The sequence below is a fragment of the Neomonachus schauinslandi genome, chromosome 1, assembly GCF_002201575.2.
Source record: "Neomonachus schauinslandi chromosome 1, ASM220157v2, whole genome shotgun sequence".
Taxonomy (NCBI): Eukaryota; Metazoa; Chordata; class Mammalia; order Carnivora; family Phocidae; genus Neomonachus; species Neomonachus schauinslandi.
This window is the reverse complement of record NC_058403.1, coordinates 6116866-6137521: the sequence shown is the minus strand read 5'-3', so window position 1 is coordinate 6137521 and position 20656 is coordinate 6116866. Positions and strand designations below refer to the sequence as shown.

Below are 20656 nucleotides of genomic sequence, written 5' to 3'. Positions count from 1 at the left end.
TGGGTGGGTTTTTGTTTTTGTTTTTAATTATCTATGGGAATTTCTTGAGGCCTGGGTCAAGGACAGGTTTTCCAGAGACAATTTGCATTTCTCCTGCCCTGAGGGTACTACCAGCCTAGATCTCTCTCTCTCTCTCTCCTTTTTAAAGTAGGCTCCAGGGTGCCTGGGTGGCTCAATCGTTAAGCGTCTGCCTTCGGCTCAGGTCATGATCCCAGGGTCCTGGGATTGAGTCCCACATTGGGCTCCCTGCTCCGCGGGAAGCCTGCTTCTCCCTCTCCCACTCCCCCTGCTTGTGTTCCTGCTCTCACTATGTCTCTCTCTGTCAAATAAATAAATAAAATCTTTAAAAAAAATAAATAAAGTAGGCTCCATGCCCAGTGCATCTTGATTTCACAACCTGAGATCAAGACCTGGGCTGAGATCAAGAGTCGGACGGACCCTTAACTCATGTTATGATTTATGCTTTTGTTATGGGTAGGCAGGCATAAGAAAAGATCCCTTGAAAAATCCTACACCTGCTGTAAAGCAAGTAGATGTTAAAATACTGGAATATTATTCCATATACCATTTCCAAGAATCCTTTTAGTGAATTTCTCCAGAATTTAGGGCTAGGCATTTATATCATTTGACGTGCATTTGCGTGTCTCTCCTTAGAAGCCTGTGGAACATCGAACTTTCCTCCCTCCCCCACCTCCCTTTCCTTCTCTCTTCCCCTCTGTGGTTTTCATAAAGATCAAAGCTTATGGCAGTTACAGTATTTATCTCGTCTTTGGTTTTGAATACAATTGTTTTCCCACCATGGCTTTCACTCTCTTTTAAAAGTTTTATTTTTAAAGTTCTCAATTTTTTAAAGTGTTAGTATTACACACCAATCCATAAACCTCTTTGGAAATAGCATGGTCCACACTGTAAATAAGTTGGCCTTAAACTAAATGAAGGTGGTAAGTAAACTGATTAGTGCTGGGAGCGCAGCCGCTGTCTAGTCCCCATACGAGATACTCTCAGTGTAATGGAGCCGCTCGCTAGAGTGGACACTCTTCTGCCCAGGTGCTCTTTTACAAGAAGATTAACAGGAAGAAGGACAAGGAATAGGTATGTAACAAATAGAAATAAAAATAGTGAATCTCAGGTGTACACGAGGAGAGTGTCATCACAAAGGCAGTTGAGCTGAATAGGAGAACACGCAAAAGTAATTTTCATAAAACCACACTTGGTCATCACTATGCCTTTTTTTTTTTTTTATAGAGTCTTCTCTTTCAAAGCTGCTTCCATGTTTTTTAGTTAAAACACAATTTGATTGCTGCGGACGTTCCCACATACATGAGGTGTGTGGGTCTTGGCTGGCTGACTTGGACTTACGAGCCGTGGAGTCCCACAGAGTATTAAAACCATGGAGTAAGTCAGTCTTCCAAAAGATAATGGACATGTTTTCAGTTGTAGGAAGAAAAGATATAATTTTATATTTGAAATGTGATTGGCTAATACAAAATGGATTTTCAAAATTAGGTTATAAAAACCTTAATTATCCAAAGTCAGTTTAAGTACTGAAACACACAGACACACAACACTAACATTATAAGATTAAAGGCACATAAGAACGAGAATATCATATCAGAATGTATTAGGATATTGATTATATTTAAATAATTATTTTTCTTTTGCCTTCTGTAGGTGAAGATGACTGAATAGAATTTACCACAGTTACTTTAGAATCTCCGAAAGCGTTGCTGGCGGAGGCCTGACTAGGAGGTAGATGGTGCATCTTCTTACTTTCCAGAGTCTCGTCAGCGTGTTTAGGAGCAGCCGTGCTGGTCTGGTCGTGTTTAAAGACATAGCCCGACCCAAAGAGTTCTTCCATTAGACTTCTTTTCTTATCTCTGAAAGTATCTTTTGCTTTTGTTCGGGAAGACTTGCCGAAAGAGGGTTCATACCCACTCACAGAATGTTCTGGCTTCAGTCCGTCCGCGTTACCGCGAGGCTTGCTGGTGCCCACGCCGCCTCTCATCACACCTGCCCCGACCGGGCCGCCCGAGGCAGGAAGCCCGTGGTGCAGGTTCTCCGTTGCTTCTGTGAACGAGTAATACTTTCTCTGTCTGAAGGGTATCTTGATATTCGCAGCAGCATTTTTATCAGGCATCTCGTCCATGTCATTTATTTGGAGACTTGTTTTGAACTTTTCTTTCCCTGCATTGTCTTCCTGCTTGCCTTCCCTTTCAGGATGAGTTACTTGAATTCTTTTTGGTGGTAGTTCTTCTTTCACCAAAGTGGTTTTCTTTTCTTGATCTTCTTTTGTTTCTCTCTGTCTTCCAATATTCGCCAGAGGTGGTTGTACTTCCAAATGTTCCTCTTCCTTCGATAAATCTATATTTGAAAAACAGTCTGTTTAGTGATCTTTAAAATGTAGGGATTTCTATTTCAAGAAGGCATACTGAGCACACTGTTGACATCTGACAGGCACATGAACATGACATGCATCCAACACTAGAATACAGGGAAGGGTGCTGGTAACAAGCTTGAAACGTTCAACTTTCCTAGAACATACCAAATAAATAAGAATTATGAAACCAAAAGAAACATGATATTCATGAAAGAAGAACAGACATGTAAGAAGTTATCAGTGGATGCTCATTATTCCTAGGCGATGGAGTGCCATTTAAAACAATGAGAATACTTTTCACCCATCCAAACTGACAAATAGTTTCCAGATTTGGTGAGAATATGGGGAAATTGGAATTCTGTTCCCCATTGGTGGGTGTGTCAATTGGTACAGCTTTTTTTGGATGGCAGTTTGACTGTAACTATACAAAAGTTTTTTTTAACCTTTTTTTTTAGAGCGAGAGTGTGCACTTGTGCATGGGGGTTTGGCATGAGGGGCAAAGGGACGGGGAGAGAATCTCAAGCAGACTCCCCGCTGAGCACGGAGCCTGACCCAGGGCTGGATCTCAAGACCCTGAGATCATGACCTGAGCTGAAACCAGAGTCAGACGCTCAGCCATCTGCACCACCCTGGCTCCCCTGTATCAGAATTTACGTGAACGTACTCTTAGATCCAACAACCTCACTTCTAGGACCAAACTGTACAAAAATACGCAAAGATACGTATAAGGATGTGTACTGCAGCATGGTGTAGTAACAAGGAAACATCCTAAATGTGTGTGAAGGGGCCACGGGTAAAGAAATGGCATGCGCAGTCCGGGGGATTCTGGGCAGCTATTATAAAGACCGGGGTGGGGCCGTGGGGACCGACGGGGGAGAGAGGTTCAGGGTAGGCTGTTAAATGAAAAAGTCATTTGGAGGTGAGCTTTCCGTTCCCGTGCCTTACTCAGGCACTCAGGAAGCCCTGCCCTCAGCCTCCCCTCTTCCCACGAAGGGCTGTTGCAGGTACAGAGATGCACACCTTCTGAGGAAACCCACACCCACGACCTGCGTCCGGATCACTTACACACCTGGACGGTTGCTCATTTGTGGCGGGGAATGGGGCAATGTCACATGAGCACGGGGTTGGGAAATTTTCTCACGTGAACACATTCTGAAATAAAAGTATTCATTTTAATCCAGGAAAAAAAAAAAAAGGAATTCTAGCAAGAGCAATTGTTTTAAGAATTAGTGGTGAGCAAAGAAGCCAGCAGACTATATGGTTACTTCTAAATAACTGTTCCTGTCGTGCCCCACGATACCTGATGCGAATGTGAACACGGGACACCCTGGGTGAAATTGCTCCTTTGCCACCTCCACCTGTGTGAGACCCTTTCCGGGGCTAGGGCGGTGGGCTGCTCCCGGCCTCCCTGCCCTGCTCTTGCTGCACAGCGGCCTCTACTCCGAGCCCTTCGTGGCTCCCCATGCCCCCACCCGCCTCCGAGAGAAGGCCCAAGCCCCACCGTGCTCCCCGAGCTGTCCCGCAGCGGGACTCGGCCCGTGCCCCCCTCAGCCCCCCGCTGCGCAGTCCCTCCTGCGGGCGGCGCGGGCTTCGCCTGGAATGCCCTCCTCGGGTGTCCGCTCCGGCCGCCCCCGCCGCCCCCGCCGCTGCCCTGCGCGTCCCTCTCGGTGCGGGCGCTCTCGGCAGCTCCACGGCCCCCAGCCGAGCTGCACGCCTTCCCTGCTGCGCGCCCAGCGGGTCCTTCCTCGCTGGGTCAGCGGCGCACGAGGGCGCGACTCCTCCCCGGAACCGGCCCGGACACTGTGTGGCTCCAAGACTCTCTGTCCCGTGGATGGATAAGCTTTCCGGGACAGCAAGAATTACCGACACGGACTAACAGCGCCGTGGAAACCGACCAGCCCACTTGTCAGCCTCTGTCGGCCGCACACGCGGCGGCGTCCTGCGAGCGCCGGCGAGCCCTGTGTCGTCTGGGCGAATTCGGAGGCCCACACCCAGGGTGTGGCCTCCGGAGCGGGACCCGGGCCGCGGGGACTGCCCGCCGCCGCTGCGGTTGCCCGGCCGTGGCGCGCGCGGCACATTTCCCGTCCGCAGTAGTTTCACACGGATGCCAGGGGGCAGTGGCTTTAAAATTTCGAACGGAGCGCGCCGGGGCGGCTCCGTGGGGGAAGCCTTGGGCTCGATTTCCGCTCGGGTCCTGATGCCAGGGTCGTGCGATCGAGCCCCGCACAGGCACGGTGCTCACCGGGGAGTCCGCTTGAGAGTCTCGCTCCCTCTGCCCCCAGCCCCACTCGCGTGTGCCCACTCTCTCTCGCTCAATAAATACAATCTTAAACAAGAATTCTGAAGGTAAATGATCTCCAACCTAGAATTTCTTTCCAGCCAAGTATTCATCAAGCGTGAGGGTCGCGTAATGCCCTTTCCAAACGACAGGCATACACATCCTCCAGCAGCTGGGGGAGGATGTGCTCTTAGGGCACGACGGCTCTTACCCAGGAGGAGGCCATGGCTTAGGAGCCGGAAGATTGGGCAGAGAACGGGTGGCAGGAGCCTGCGGGGAAACGCGGGTCCCAGCACCACGGCTGCGCGCCAGAGGTGCGGGAGACCGGTCCGGAGGCCAAGAGGCTGAAGCACTGAGGGCTGGCTCCACCAAGACCCCTGCTCCGCAGACCTCCCGGGCACGCAACGTCCTTGGCCTGTCCTGCCCGGGGCCTGATGAAGGTGTGGTCCTCGCCATCAGGCGCTGCAGCCTGGCTTGGCTGGGGACAGCAGCGTTCTGCTTGGACCTACTCCCGAGCGCTGGAGCGGAGTCTGGTGATCTTAGCACAGGAAATTCTGGCAGCCCATTCCCTCCCACCCCGTCTGTCCCGGTGTGGGTGCCAGGGCCCTGATGGGTCTCTGCCTCCCAGGGGGACGCTTGACCTCACCCCCAGATCCGACCCCTTGTATGTCCGGGGAAGCTGAAGCCAGAGTCTGTGCGTCTTTTCCTGGGAGTCTTCATTTAAGTCTTCCTTAGCAGGGATGTTGCCCTTTACTCAGCGAGGTTTGGGTTTGCTGCTCAGTGTGTCAAAACTGAACATACTGTTAAGGATACGCACTGTGAGGAACGGTAAGGCAATGACGGGCATAAAATGGAAGATGGTGGTTATTTCTGGCGGGCGGGGGGCGCAGGCCTGTGGTTCGGAAGGGCCCACAGGTGTTGCGGGGAACACGAAGGTTCTTAAGCTACGAACTAACACGTGCTAGTTCTTAAGCAGGGGTGTGGCTACACAGATGTTCATTTCCTAAGAATTCTTTACATTGTATGTATGTGTTTTATGTATACTTTTATTTACTTTTTATAAAGAATTTATTTGATGGAGAGAGAGAGCACAAGCAGGGGGGCAGCAGAGAGAGAGGGAGAAGCAGGCTCCCTGTGGGGCTTGATCCCTGGACCTTGAGATCATGACCTGAGCCGAAGGCGGGCTTAATCAGCTGAGCCACCCAAGTGCCTCTTATGTATACTTTTCACACACACACACACACACACACACACACACTAATTCACAACTTAAATCGAGTAAGAGTAAAGGAAACTTTTAAAAGTGGTTACAATTACCTTCATATTTTCTCTTGGAATCCTCTTGGTTTGGAAGTTTGCTGATACAGTGAGGAATTGCACAGGTTATTTCAGTTGATTTTTCTTTATGACCAATGTTTCCAGTTGTCCTTTTACCCTATAATTTAGAAAAGCAGCAAAACCACATTTTTTGGGGGTACAGGCAATTTTAAATTGTGTTTTGTTCAATGAATATAAATACTTTTTGTGGAGAATAAGAGACTATCTATACCCTATTTTTATAAAGATATGTTCAGACACTGCAAGAATTCAAATCTGTTGTACCTTAGCTGTCAAAGATGGAGCATCTTCCGATTTTTGGGTTTCCTGGTGTTTCATACTTGTCAGTGAAAGACTTCTGTCTGCTTGTACAGATTTTGTTGAAGAAACTACAGAACAGGTACATTATATGTAAGAAACATTTTACATGTGGAAGCAACATTGATTTTAGATATAAAATAACGCTGAAGTTTGTAGTGTAAGACAAAGTGTACAGACATTTAAAACTTTTTTTCCCCAACATATGGATAACATTTGCCGGTTCCCCTTTACCCTACCATTTCACCGGTTTTATCTTATTTTGGGCCACAAAGGTTAGGGGTGTCGAGGAGGCTTTAGGCTAGGAGGGCCTTGCTGTTGGAGGACATGTCCTCCCTGCCCGGACACGCAGTCGTGAGGCAGTGAGCCACAGCGACCTCCTGTGGCAGTGCTCTTGGTTACCAGTGGTTAGAATGATGGCTCACGCAGGAGCCTGCCACTAAACCTACACTTTCCTCAAAGTGTGATCCCATTTAAATGACCCCGTGGTTGGTATGATCATCTCTGCTAGCTATTATTCTGGATTACAAAGCAGAAGCAAACAAAAGAAGGCAAGGAAATTTGAGGTTGTTGCCTTTAAAAGTAAGCACGTAGACAGATGACAAATACCCTATGTGGAAAACCCAAAAGACTCCACCCCAAAATCGCTAGAACTCATATAGGAATTCAGCAAAGTGGCAGGATAGAAAATCAATGCACAGAAATCAGTTGCATTTCTATACACTAACAATGAGACAGAAGAAAGAGAAATGAAGGAGTCAATCCCATTTACAACTGCACCAAAACCCCTAAGATACTTAGAAATAAACCTAACCAAAGACGCAAAGGATCTGTACTCAGAAAACTATAGAACATTCATGAAAGAAATGGGGGAAGACACAAAGAAATGGAAAAACATTCCATGCTCATGGATTGGAAGGACAAATATTGTTAAAATGTCTATGCAACCCAGAGCAATCTACACATTCAATGCAATCCCTATCAAAATACCATCAATTTTTTTTTTCCACAAAGCTGGAACAAATAATCCTAAAATTTGTATGGAACCAGAAAAGACCCCAAATAGCCAGAGGAATGTTGAAAAAGAAAAGCAAAGCTGGTGGCATCACAGTTCCAGACTTCCAGCTCTATTACAAAGCTGTCATCATCAAGACAGTATGGTACTGGACCAAAAACAGACACATAGATCAATGGAACAGAATAGAGAGCCCAGAAATGGACCCTCAACTCTATGGCCAACTAATCTTTGACAAAGCAGGAAAGAATGTCCAGTGGACAAAAGACAGTCTCTTCAACAAATGGTGTTGGGAAAATTGGATAGCCACATGCAGAAGAATGAAACTGGACCATTTCCTTACACCACACACAAAAATAGACTCAAAATGGTTGAAAGACCTAAATGTGAGACAGGAGTCCATCAAAATCCTAGAGGACAACAAAGGCAGCAACCTCTGTGACCTCGGCTGCAGCGACTTCTTGCTAGACTAGACACATCTCCAAAGGCAAGGGAAACAAAGGCAAAAATGAACTATTGGGACTTCATCAAGATAATACGCTTTTGCACAGCAAAGAAAACAGTCAACAAAACTGAAAGACAACCGACAGAATGGGAGAAGATATTTGCAAATGTCTTATCAGATAAAGGGCTAGTATCCAAAATCTATAAAGAGCTTATCAAACTCAACACCCAAAGAACAAATAATCCAAACAAGAAGTGAGCAGAAGACATGAACAGACATTTCTCCAAAGAAGACATTCAAATAGCCACCAGACACATGAAAAAATACTCCACATCATTTGGCATCAGGGAAATACAAGTCAAAACCACAATGAGATACCACCTCACATCTGTCAGAATGGCTAAAATTAATAAGTCCGGAAACAACAGATGTTGGCGGGGATGCGGAGAAAGGGGAACCCTCCTACACTGTTGGTGGGAATGCAAGCTGGTGCAGCCACTCTGGAAAACAGTATGGAGGTTCCTCAAAAATTGAAAATAGAGCTACCCTACAACCCAGCAACTGCACTACTGGGTATTTACCTCAAAGATACGAATGTAGTGATCTGAAGGAGCACCTGCACCCCAATGTTCATAGCAGCAAAGTCCACAATAGCCAAACTATGGAAAGAGCTCAGATGTCCATCGACAGATGAATGGATAAAGGAGATGTGGTTCATATATACAATGGAATATTATGCAGCCATCAAAAGAAATGAAATCTCATTTGCAATGACTTGGATGGAACTAGTGGGTATTATGCTAAGCAAAATAAGTCAGAGAAAGACAATTATCATATCTTACTTATATGTGGAGTTTAAAAAATAAGACAGGATCATAGGGGAAGGGAGGGAAAAATAAAACAAGATGAAATCAGGGCGAAAAATCATAAAAGACTCTTAATCATAGGAAACAAACTGAGGGTTGCTGGAGGGGGCGTGGGGGATAGGGTAACTGGGTGATGGGCATTAAGGAGGGCATGGGATGTAATGAGCACTGGGTATTATATAAGACTGGTGAATCACTGAACTCTACCTCTGAAACTAATAATACACTATATATTAAGTAATTGAATTTAAATTAAAAAAACCCACCATCAACAAAAAACAACAAAAAAGTAAGCACATAGTGGCTTTTTCTACCAAACTAGGGGTGACTGTTCCTATTGTATTTCTTCTGAGCCAAGCCTCATGCTGGCAGATTTTGGGGATGGTGGATAAGTACGGCCTGTCTTGAAGGAAAAATACTACTCAGCAATGAAAAGGTACAAATGAATGATAGCAACAGCAACATGGGTGAATCTCAAAAGCATTAGGCTGAACAAAAGAAGCCAGACACGGAAGAGCACCTGCTATATGATTCCACTCACAGGAAATTCTAGAACGGGCAAAGAAAGCTGCTCTGACAAGGGAAATCAGTGGTTGCCTCAGGCCAGGGCCAGGGACTCCTGATGGCAGGGGGCTGGGAGGGGTCTCCTGAGGGGGGGTTTGTACTGACTGGGGTGCTGGTCACATTCATGTCAGCTTTTGCCAAACCCCGCCAAAATGCACACTTAAAATGGGTGCATCTTACTGAGGCAAATTGTACCTAAATAATGATGATTTAAAAAACCCCCACACTGGGCAACAGATGTACTTAGAAAGTTCACTGTCTGGCAGACAATTTGCTCCCAGCTGGAAAGTGGGACTCCCAATCCGCCTGCAGTAAGGACATGCGGGGCTGAGCGGAGGCTGGGAGGACAGGAGAGCATGTCTATGTCCTCCTACTGTTTCAACCATATCCCATGGCTCATTATTCTTCTAGAATCCCAAAATGTTTCAATGCCTAGTGAAACTGATTTTTAAAATATCCATTATTTGCATGATATAAAGTAGAAAAATATGACTACATCCTTAAAAATAGATTTGGAGCAAAAATAATTAAAATGTACCTTTTAGATAATCTTCTTTGTCATGTAAATTTTTAAGTATCCGACTAGTATAGATGTTTCTAATTTCAAGCTCTCGATCCTTCTCCTAAAGAGAACCACAATACCAATTTTTCTATAAATGTTTGCTCTTATCAGCCTCCATCTTTTCTATAAAACAATTTAAGTGGGCTCAGTATTCTTTGAATAAAATCTATAGATGCTAGCAGAAACAGAAACAGGCCATAACCTTATATATCATCCCCAACACCAAAAAGTACTTTTTAACAGAGCAACAGACTTTTGTGACGGGGACAATATCGCCGAGGGCTTTGCGAGCCAGCTTCTCTCACTGGAGTTTTTCTGTCCCCTGGGTCTGTGCCATGAAGTTTGCTGTTTTTTTCTCATGGTCCAGTACAGCACTAGCCACATTGTGATCTAAACTAATTAAAATGAAATGAACAATTCAGTCCTCCCTCACATTACCCAGGTTTCCAGCGCTCAGTAGCTGCCCATGGCTGGTGACCACACTCTCGGGTGGTGCAGGTAGAACATTCCCACCATCACAGGAAGTTCTACTAGACACGGCTGCATTTAGACAGTACATGCAGGGTGGGTAAAGCCTAGAACAAAGGCATCATTGTTCAGCTATAAATCTTGGTATTTTTTTTTTTTTAAGATTCTATTTATTTATTTGAGAGAGAGAATGAGAGACAGAGAGCACGAGAGGGAAGAGGGCAGAGGGAGAAGCAGACCCCCTGCTGAGCAGGGAGCCCGATGTGGGACTCGATCCCAGGACTCCAGGATCATGACCTGAGCCGAAGGCCGTCGCTTAACCAACTGAGCCACCCAGGCGCCCTAAATCTCGGTATTGACTTTTTATTTTATTATTTTTATTTTTTAAAGATTTATTTGTTTATTTGAGAGAGAGAGAGAGAGAGAGAGAGCGTGAGCACAAGCAGGAGGGGCAGAGGGAGAGAGAATCCCAAGCAGACTCTTTGTTCATGACCCTGAGATCATGACCTGAGCCAAAACCAAGAGTCGGACACTCAGCTGACTGAGCCACCCAGGCGCCCCAAAAGTATTGACTTTTTAAAGTCTTGGCAAAACAAAATGTGTGAAATCCTGGCTTGTCGAGGAAAAAAAAAAAAAGGTTTCACTAAGCACCAAACACTCCTCTTACACATGCATCAAGAGGCAAGCCTGTTAGACTCAAGACCACCAAGTTTTAGCCAAAACCACAGTCAAAAGGAGTGTATGAGTGAAGGGTGTCTTCTACTGTGTGATTAGGCAGGAAAGCCTGGAGGAGGGGGCCCAAGGAAGGGTGGGGGCAGAGATGCGGGGTAGGGGGAGAGAGAGAGATCAGATGGGGTCTGGTCTCCCTGTGCCCTCAGAGATACTAAGAGGGTGAAGAAACAACTCTGAGGTTGGGAAACTCTCAGCACAGGAGGCCTTGGCGTGGCCCAGGAAATTCAAGCCGCTTCGTCAAGCCCCCAGGTCAGCATGGAGCAAGAGTAACATGGCGCTGCCAAGTGGTAAGTGTAAAAGGCTAAATGCAATGTCCAGGCAAAGGGCCAAAGAGAATGCTTCCCTCACTTACACAAGGAGTGGGACCCCACGGAGGGGAGCTGCGCAGAGAGCTAGGGAACCTGCTCCCCAGTCCTCAAGGTTACTGACCCAGGTAATCCCACAGCATAGGCTTCGGGATCGACGGTCTAGCCAAGGATCAGATGGCAGATGGATCTCAAGGCATTGGTATCAACAGACAACAGGCGAAGATCACTAAGACTGGACCTACTGAGAAGAGGCCATGAGTTTCACCAGCCAAATTCAGTAGACACCAGCCAGGTCCTGGGGACTTGGCTAGTTAAGACCAGTCATTCCTCAGTAGAACTAGGTCTGGAGGTTCCAGAGGGTCAGGGGCCCCTTTCCCCTTTTACCAACAGAACGTGTACATCCTCCCCGCCCCCCGCCCTGGCTAGATGCTATCTCCACTGAGAAATGGGAGATGGGGTTGGGGAAAACTGCTGCAAGCCTCAGAGACAACCTAAACTAGGACCAGTTTCAACTGGACAGACTGAGACAAGCTTCTGTATAGTCTCCATATCTGTCCATGTCCCCACCTCCCACTTGTGGGAATGGGGCTCATAAGGGAGTATAGTTCAGTTATAGAAAATAAAAAACATACATATTTTTGCACATCTGAACTGGAGAGGGCAGGGTTTGTATTTATTTTTTATTTTTTAAAAGATTTTATTTATTTATTTATTTATTTATTTATTTATTTATTTATTTATTTGACAGAGAGAGAGAGAGAGAGAAAGAGAACAAGCAAGGAGAGCAGCAGAGGGAGAAGCAGGCTCCCTGCCTGAGCAGGGAGCTCAACGTGGGGCTCGATCCCAGGACCCTGGGATCATGACCTGAGCCGAAGGCAGACACTTAACCGACTGCGCCACCCAGACATTGCTGGTTTGTATTTATTTTAATCATAAAATTAATCTGCTATCAGAGGTAAATGGATAACATATGAGAATATTAATCTTTTCTAGAAATTAAGTTTCTGGGAACAAAAATGTTAACAGTATGTTTCTCTTTTTATTTCTCATTGTGATAACACTGCATTTAGCAAGAAAGAACAGTAATGGGGACACTTTGATGCCATGAAAAATTGATTAAGTTATTCTAGATATTATGTTTAAGAAGAATATAATGTAGAAGATTTTAGATTTTTTTTTTTTTTTACCCCTACTGGTTAAGACAAGAATAATTTTGATGTTTAGAGGGACAAGCGTTGATCGTCTGGAAAATTCAGTTATTTCTTTTGATTTGGTCCGGCTCCTTGGAGGGTGGAGTATGTGCTTCAGCAGCAGAGAGCAGGAAGAAGGCAGGTAAGAATGGCTGACTGGCAGGTGGCTGGTGCAGGGCTGGCTGGGGGCAAAAGGAAGTCACGTGAAGAACAGTCCTCCCTCAGGCTTGGAACAAATGTCCAAGTCTGGGTGCCCTCCACAGAGCTGAGCTCAAAATCAAAGACAACAGGTTCAGAACGCAACCCAGGATACTTGTGTAGTTGAGGTCAATCAGTTAATCAAGAGAAGCAATAAGAAGGAAAATCCACATCTAGGAATGCTCATGGAATGCTTGGGGAATATTTATAGAAAAAAATACTCACAAGCTCAGGGACTATCAGGTCAGAGTTCAATGGGAAGTTGGGTCATGGTGGAAACCGTATTAAGATCAGGATAGATGGCTTCCAAAAGACAGGAAACAATATCTTAATAGACAATGCCACTTTGGCAGGGGTGAGCTTATAGCCCAGATGTAGGGTGGGGCTGCAGTACCTCATTTGGGAGCTGTGGAAGACTGACATTCTATCCCCTTACTTTGGCCCATACTCTAGAAATGGAGCAGAGTCTAGAATTGGTGTTGGATGACTTCGAAAATGAGTTTCAGGGCGCCTGGGTGGCTCAGTTGGTTAAGCGTCTGCCTTCGGCTCAGGTCATGATCCCCGGGTCCTGGGATCAAGTCCCAAATCAGGCTCCCTGCTTGGCAGGGAGTCGGCTACTCCCTCTGCCTCTCTGCTCCGCTTGTGCTCCCCATCTCTGTCTCTCTCTCTCTCTCCCTCCCTCCCTCCCCAAGATAAATAAAATCTTAAAAAGAAAAGAAAAGAAAAGAAAATGAGTTTCAAAGTACAGAAACAGAAATTCTGATCTTTGGGACCATGCCCTCCCAAACTCAGGTATTAATGATTTATGTTAATATGGCAGACTGCATTTTTCTAAAATTGGTTCAGCAATATTTCTGGTCCCATATCTGGTCCCATGCTCTTCCAGAACCTTGTGACTCCCCATCAAGAACCCATTGCTCCTTCTCTTGTACCGCCTTGACAAAGGGAATGAGGTGGAAGAGACGCTATGTGACTGGTTCTCATCCTGTCTGTATCTCTCCACTCTTCTCCTTGGAACCTAGCCGCCATGTTGTGAGGAAGCCCACACCACATGTGGGTGGCTCTGGCCAACACCCCAGGTATGATCTCAGCTGTCAGTTGGCGCCAAATGCAGACATATGTGTGAGACTTCAGAGAATTCCAGCCCCATCTTTGAACCACCTTAGCTGATGTCAAGAGTGGCAGAGATGAGCTCTTTCCTGCAAGCCCTACCCGAATTGTGGATTTGTGAACAAAATTAATATTCTCATTTCTTAAGCCACTAAAAGTTGTGGAGTAATATGTTATGCAGTCATAGTGACTGAAGCAGTCAGGACACTAAAACGTCCTTGAAGTTTCTATTCCATTTCTCCTTGGGTCAGTACCACGGATGACCATGAAGCCTAAGAGGCAATCTCATTTTTCCAGATGAAACAGGACTGGAAAGAAGGTAGGAGTATATCCTGAATGCAGGAAGAAACTATAGGTGATAGGCCATGGGTGTAATGACTGAGTTATGGGAAATGAACCAGTGGATTGTTTTAAATTATTTTGTACAATACAATCCTTTGTGTCTCATTTTCCTTCATGTGTTTTTCATCTGTCTTCTGGCTCTTTGTTTTTGGGAGATTTCCTCCATGTCCATGGATTTTCCTTATCTCCTAGCTCTTCTACTGAGTTTCATATGCTGGAATCATCTTTTAATTTTCACTTGCTGTTCTCTGATTTTTTCCATGTTCATAACATTCTTACTTTATGGGCATAGTATCTTCTTTCCTGGATATTAAACTAAACCTACAGGGTGAGCTGTTCTGCTTGCTATTCCCGTGCTTTCTTCATGCTGCTGGTTTTCTTCACAGATGTGGTTGCTTGAGCATATTTAAAAATAAGGGGCTGGATTATTTTATTTACCTTACTTTATTTTATATGGAAATTTATTTCTTTAGTAGGCTTCCTTCCTGAACGGGAAGGCAGGCTGGCTCTGGGTAAATCAATGGGACATGGTGACTGTCAGGTTTCACTTTGAGGCAAGTCATTTGACTAAGTGCCTCCCACATTCCAGAATGTACTCTTTGAAGGGCTTTACCTGGGATGTCAGCATTTTACCCTGGGTGGCTGGTTTCTTCTCAAGCAATTCATTCACAAACTTCCTGCGTGATGGAAGATGCTGGACTCAGGTACTGTGAGTGCTGTTGACAGGACGGGCAGGTGAGCTTGGTGACTCAATCCCATGTGCTCAAGTGCTTTTCCCTCCTGTCCTCTGCTGGACAAATGCTTTTCCAGCACCTCTTGCTGTGGCTTCTTCTGCTCTGTGTCATCCACATAAATGTTTCCACCCACTTTCTGTCCACAATAAATGTACCCAAATCTCTACTGTTTGCCGATGACTTGCCCCCAGCTCTTTGCTTTTGTGTGTCTACTTTCTTTCAGTCCTTTACTGATTCCTTCCACGGGGGTTCTGAAGGGAGGGCACTTAGATATGCGCTATCATCCCCAACAGTTGAAGCCAGAGTGAACAATGTCTTTCTCAGCCCAAACCAGAATCCCCATTTATCTGCTGGTGAATGTGGTGTAAGGTCCCTATCTCTCATGACAGCTGTTGGTCTCCTGATGCCTGGTCCCACCCCAGAGATTCTGATTTTGCAGGTATGGATGTGGCCAGGGCAATGGAGTTTTCAAAGCTCCCCAGATGATGAATATGTGGCCAAGTTTGAGGACCTCACTTCAGCCAAACACGAAGATGGCTGCCCCAAGGCTCTGCTCCTGCTGGTCACTTGTGTTGATTCTGAATTTGGGGTTTCCCTCCCCATTCCTGTTACCTCACCAGCCATTTTTCTGCAGAGTGATTTAGGTTGTGATTATCTGTGTCTGGTTTCTCCATCAATCCAAAAAATTGTTTTTGATCCTTTTATCTTCCAGAAATTCTTTGGCAGTTCTGGTACAATTGTGGTATCCTTTCTGGGGTTATGGGTTATTGTCTCCCCCCTCCAAGATTTTATTTATTTATTTATTTGACAGAGAGAGACACAGCAAGAGAGGGAACACAAGCAGGGGGAGTGGGAGAGGGAGAAGCAGGCTTCCCACTGAGCAGGGAGCCTGATGCGGGGCTCGATCCCAGGACCCTGGGATCACGACCTGAGCCAAAGGCAAACACTTAATGACTGAGCCACCCAGGCGCCCGAAGGGTTATTGTTTTATTTTTTATTTTTTAAAGATTTTATTTATTTATTTGACAGAGAGAGACAGTGAGAGAGGGAACACAAGCAGGCAGAGTGGGAGAGGGAGAAGCAGCTTCCCGCTGAGCAGGGAGCCCGATGCGGGGCTCGATCCCAGGACCCTAGGATCACGACCTGAGCCGAAGGCAGATGCTTAATGACTGAGCCACCCAGGCACCCCAGGTTATTGTTTTAAAAGTATGTTTTCTGTCATTTCCATGGGGTTGGGGCAGGAAGGGATGAAAAATGTGTATTTAGCCCATCTTCTTGATCTATTTCAACTCTTTTTTATGCATAAATGTGATTTTTCTTATTTTTCCCTTTGAAAGGATTTTATTATAAAAATATCAAAAATATACAAAAGTAGAGAAAATAGTACAGTGAATCTCCATGAACCAATAAAACCAGATTCACCGATGAACTACTCATGCCCTGTCTGTTTCTCACTACACACCACCCTCTCTGATCTCTGATTCTATTCCCTGTCTGGGAATTATTTTGAGGCAAATTCTAGACACCATATAATTTAATATGTAAGTCTTTCACTGTGTATCTATAGCAGACAAGGACATCCTTTTTAAAACCTAACCACAATATCAACATTTCACCTACCAAAAAAAATCAATAATAATCCCGTAATATCAAATATTCAGTTTGTTTCAGATTTTTCCAACTGTCTTATAATATTTTTCAAAAGTTTGCTTGAATCAGATTCCAAACAAGATCCAAAACATTGAGATTAATATGTAAAAGATTTTATTTATTTATTTAAGAGAGAGAGGGAGAGTGAGAGGGAGAAGCAGACTCTCCACTGAGCAGAGAGCCTGATGTGGGATTGGATCCCAGGACCCTGAGATCATGACCTGAGCCTAAGGCAGGCGTTTAACCAACTGAGCCAGCCAGGCGCCCTAATTCTCATCTTTAAAGCACAGTTTATTTTTTTTCTTTTTAAAATATTTTATTTATTTATTTATTTAGAGTGTGAGTAGGGAGAAGGGGCAGAGGGAGAGGGAGAGAGAGAATCTGGAGCAGACTCCACGCTGAGCATGGAGCCACATACGAAGCTCTATCTCATTACCCTGAAATCATGACCTGAGCCGAAATTAAGAGTTGGACGCTCAACTGACTGAGCCAATCAGGTGCCCCTAAAACACACTTTAAAAGACAGGTTTGTAAACATTTCCAAGAGAAACTTTAAAATAAATCTGTTGGCCACTAAAATTACTCACAATATTTTAATGATGTAAGGTAATTAAAAAAAAACTTAGTTTGGGTTACATTAACATGATAAGAAAACAATAATATTAATTCATGTGATGGAATGAGAATGTTAACAGGAAGTTTTGTTATGAATAGCTTAGAGATTTAATTTTTCTCGTTACAGCACATATTCACCAGGCTGTGAACTCATCCCAGTAATTTCAGATCCTCTATCTGTTCATATGGTTGTAGGGACAAAAAGTTAATTTGAGAAATAGATTCTTGAAGTTAAATAATTTAAAGAATAGCTTTGATATTTTGGGAAGCAGAACTTCACAAATTTTGTTACATTTTGCTTTAAAAGAAGTACCTTAAGTTTTTGCTGAAGGCGTTTTATTTCCATTTGCAGAGTCTTTGTAGCTGCTTGAGCTGCTAAGGTCTTCCGGGTCTCAATGGCCAGCTGCCGATTAAAGGCTCTATTGTTCAACCTCAGTTGTTTCTCCAAGCTCTGAAAACAGTATATATTTCAACTCTTTGGTAACCAGTGTAGTATTGTTAAAAAAAAAAACAAAAAAACTTCAGTTGTAATGGAACTAATTGCATTTATGAGAAGTGTGAAGTTTTAATACAATTTTAGTGCATGGCTCCTACAGGGGACATAGATTAGAACTAAATATAACCACATACACAGACACAAAAGCAAAAAACCCCAGATCACAACTCTAGAGAATCAATATATTTTGAACCTAATGTTTTTTACACTCTGGAATTTGATTTAAAAAATACAAACAACCTTTGAACATTTCTTGAAAATGAATAAATATGCCATGCTTTAAAACTCAACCCAAGTGGCTGTGCTAACACGGAGACCTGCTAACATGGCAGATGCATTCAGGAGCTCTGTCAAGCCTCGGTCGCTGGAGGGCTGTCCAGCAGCAGGGCAGCTGTGCGGGCTCGAAGGCGGGCTCAACTCTCCGCTGACGGACGCTGGGAGCTCCTTCAGGGACTCATCCTCCACCCCCACCCCCCAAAGAGGGAGGAATTCTAAGACCAGAAGGTCTCTGCCAGCACTGCGGCCGTCTGCACCCAGGGCTCATGGGTATGCGGGCACCTCCTCTCCATCCTCTGCAGAGCATGAGAATTTTACTGCAGAACTCTTTGGTCTGGACTTGGACAGAGGCTTGGCCGAAAAGGCCTTTTCTTTCCTTTTTTCCCGCATTGTAGTAATACTTTCTCATTAAAGAAAAGCGGGCAATATGGTAAGCTAGAAGAATGAAATAATCACTAAAAATCCCAGTCTCCAAACTATTAACATTAAAAAAAAATACTACATGTTTTGGCTCATAAACATTTTCTCCAACGACCAAATGCCCTACAACCTAACAAAATTTCCCATATGACTAAGTGCGTCTGATAAGAAAATAGTTCTTGAATTCTTTTTGGTTTTGGTTACAGATATAAAACAGGAACTACTTAACATGTATATGTAAAAATATGTAGATGAGATAAAAAGAAATTTACATGTCCCTGATGGACATGTGCTAAGATGGGTCCAATATTACCTGGAAGGTCAAATAATAGAACTTCGGATTATGAATTACATGACTGAAAAGGAGGCTGCTCATCATTTTCTGGAGCTCACACGCCCGTTTTATGGGAGAAAATTCTCTTTGAAAAAAGAGGAGGATTTTTACCAAAGAGGAAGTAACCGATAAAAAAGTACATGAAATGAACTTGATATTTTCTTTTTTCAAGTTCATAAAAAAATCGGCCTCTTACCATCATATAATAAGGCATTAAGCAGTAAATTTTTTAAAAGTATGTTTGTCCATAGAGACCAAGGACTAACATAAAATTGGCAGAATTCTCAGTAGAATCAGGGTGTTCTCCCAAATCATCCCTTATAGTGCAGTCCCTGAGCCTTTGATGACCATGTGCCATTCAGGAAGATCAACGTGTTCATGTCAATGATTGTAGTTCCTTTCCCCTCTCTGTTCCCAGGAGCATTATCTGGGAAACGCTTCTGTTGCGAACATACCAACAATGTCTGTGTGGTGGTGAGAAGACAGTTGACCAGTGAATATGAGGAAAGGGGCAGGAGAGATGCAGGGGGCAGGCTTTTAGGAAAGTAGGCTTTTAATAAATAGTATGAAGTAGAAGGTTAGCTTCTAAGAGGTTTCACCCACCCAACCCAACCCAACCCAATACAACCCAGCCCAACCCAACCCAACCCAACCCAACCCAACCCAACCCAACCCAACCCAATACAACCCAACAACCTTTCCAGCACACGAACAGGCTTAGAGAATGGTCATTTCCAGACAAACAAGCCCTGCCACAGGATGAGCTCACTAGACCACAGAAGGACCATCTCCCCTTCCCCACCCCTGAACCCCCCTTAGACAGCATCACTGGTGTGGCCTGCAGGCAAAGCAGCTGGTGATGCTCTCCTGCACAGGGGCAAGCGTGGTGCAGGTACACCCTCTCTGTGTCCATTTTGGAACATTACAGTTTCTAGGCCTCTGAAATACGGACCTGTATTTTTTTGTCATTTGCCTCCATTTTTGTTGTAAGAACAGACAATCTTTGAGTAAGTTCCTCCCTCTCTGCAAGGTTTTTGTCTTCAGAAAGTTTCTGCAGTGCCTGCAAGGCATCTTTAGTCTTCAGCAGCTCACTGTCAGCTTCTCGAAGTTTCCTAGATGCACTTCTTTCCTTTTCCTGGGATTTCCTAAGTAGCTGCCTCAAATTTTTGACTTCGTTCTGATGTTTTGCCATAATTTGAGGTAGATTATTTTGTGAATTCTCATATTTCCCTATAGCTTTCAAGTGCCTAAGCTGCAGCTGTTTCAAAAATTGGTTTTCTATGACCGTGGCTTCCAATTTACGATGGATATCCCCTAGTTCATTTTTTAGCTCTTTAATCTTATGAAGCCTTGCTGAGAGTATGCGTTGAGTCATGGTGTCTCTTCTTTGGGTAATCATATTGTTTTGGGAATTTAAAAGTGGTGCATTCCAGTTGTGCTTTTTTTCAACTGAGATTTCCTTCTGGCCTGTGTAAGCAGATAATCCAGTTTGTTACTAGTAATATGCATACACATATGCAGATATGCACGTTTGTGTTCCCCCCCACCCCCACCCCGCACACGTGCGCACATACATAGGCAAACTAGAAGGGGAAAGAGCATGTAATGAATAGCCATGCTCCAGGGCAGGGATTTCATATGCAGAATACTCCATTCAAGGTCAGCAGTAGTCTATTTAACTGTAAGTCATTTGTCCAAGGTTATATAACCACAAAGTCACATGGAATGGATTGAAAAGCAGGTCTTCTTTGACTGGAAAACCTATACTTACTTCTATTATTAAAGCTATACTAAAAACCATAATAATAGATAACATTTGCTAAGGGCTTACCGTGTGTTAAGCATTGAACTAAATGCTTTATGTAGATTATCTGATATAATCCTTCCAGTAATATGTTATGAGGCAATTCGAGCGTAACCTTAGAGTCCAATGTTATATATGAAGACCTCATATATTCAAAAAGACCCTTAGAAAGCCATTGAGCTGCTTAGAGGAAATATGCGGATATTCCATCTCTCAGTAAATCCAACATAGACAATT

General features: G+C 44.4%; 1 protein-coding gene across 1 annotated transcript; it reads right to left on the bottom strand.

Annotated features, from left to right (window-relative positions):
- Positions 1-1639: 1639 nt before the first annotated feature.
- Positions 1640-20029, bottom strand: LCA5L (lebercilin LCA5 like). The gene is made up of 6 exons (XM_021679267.2): positions 19568-20029; positions 17403-17540; positions 9719-9803; positions 6258-6361; positions 5973-6090; positions 1640-2361 (listed from the first exon to the last, which is right to left on the bottom strand). The coding sequence occupies exons 1-6, from the start codon at positions 20012-20014 to the stop codon at positions 1640-1642; spliced, it is 1614 nt and encodes a 537-aa protein (XP_021534942.2). The 5' UTR covers positions 20015-20029.
- Between the last annotated feature and the right edge of the window lie 627 nt (positions 20030-20656).

What these genes read in the sequence shown, in the direction of transcription:
- LCA5L (XM_021679267.2), bottom strand. Translation starts at nt 20,014, where the DNA reads ATGATTACCCAAAGAAGAGACACCATGACTCAACGCATACTCTCAGCA. An exon ending in CAAATGACAAAAAAATACAG is followed by an intron (nt 17,541 to 19,567) that starts GTCCGTATTTCA and finishes TACTGTTTTCAG; the next exon opens with AGCTTGGAGAAACAACTGAG. An exon ending in CTCCATCTTTGACAGCTAAG is followed by an intron (nt 6,091 to 6,257) that starts GTACAACAGATT and finishes TCTAAATTATAG; the next exon opens with GGTAAAAGGACAACTGGAAA.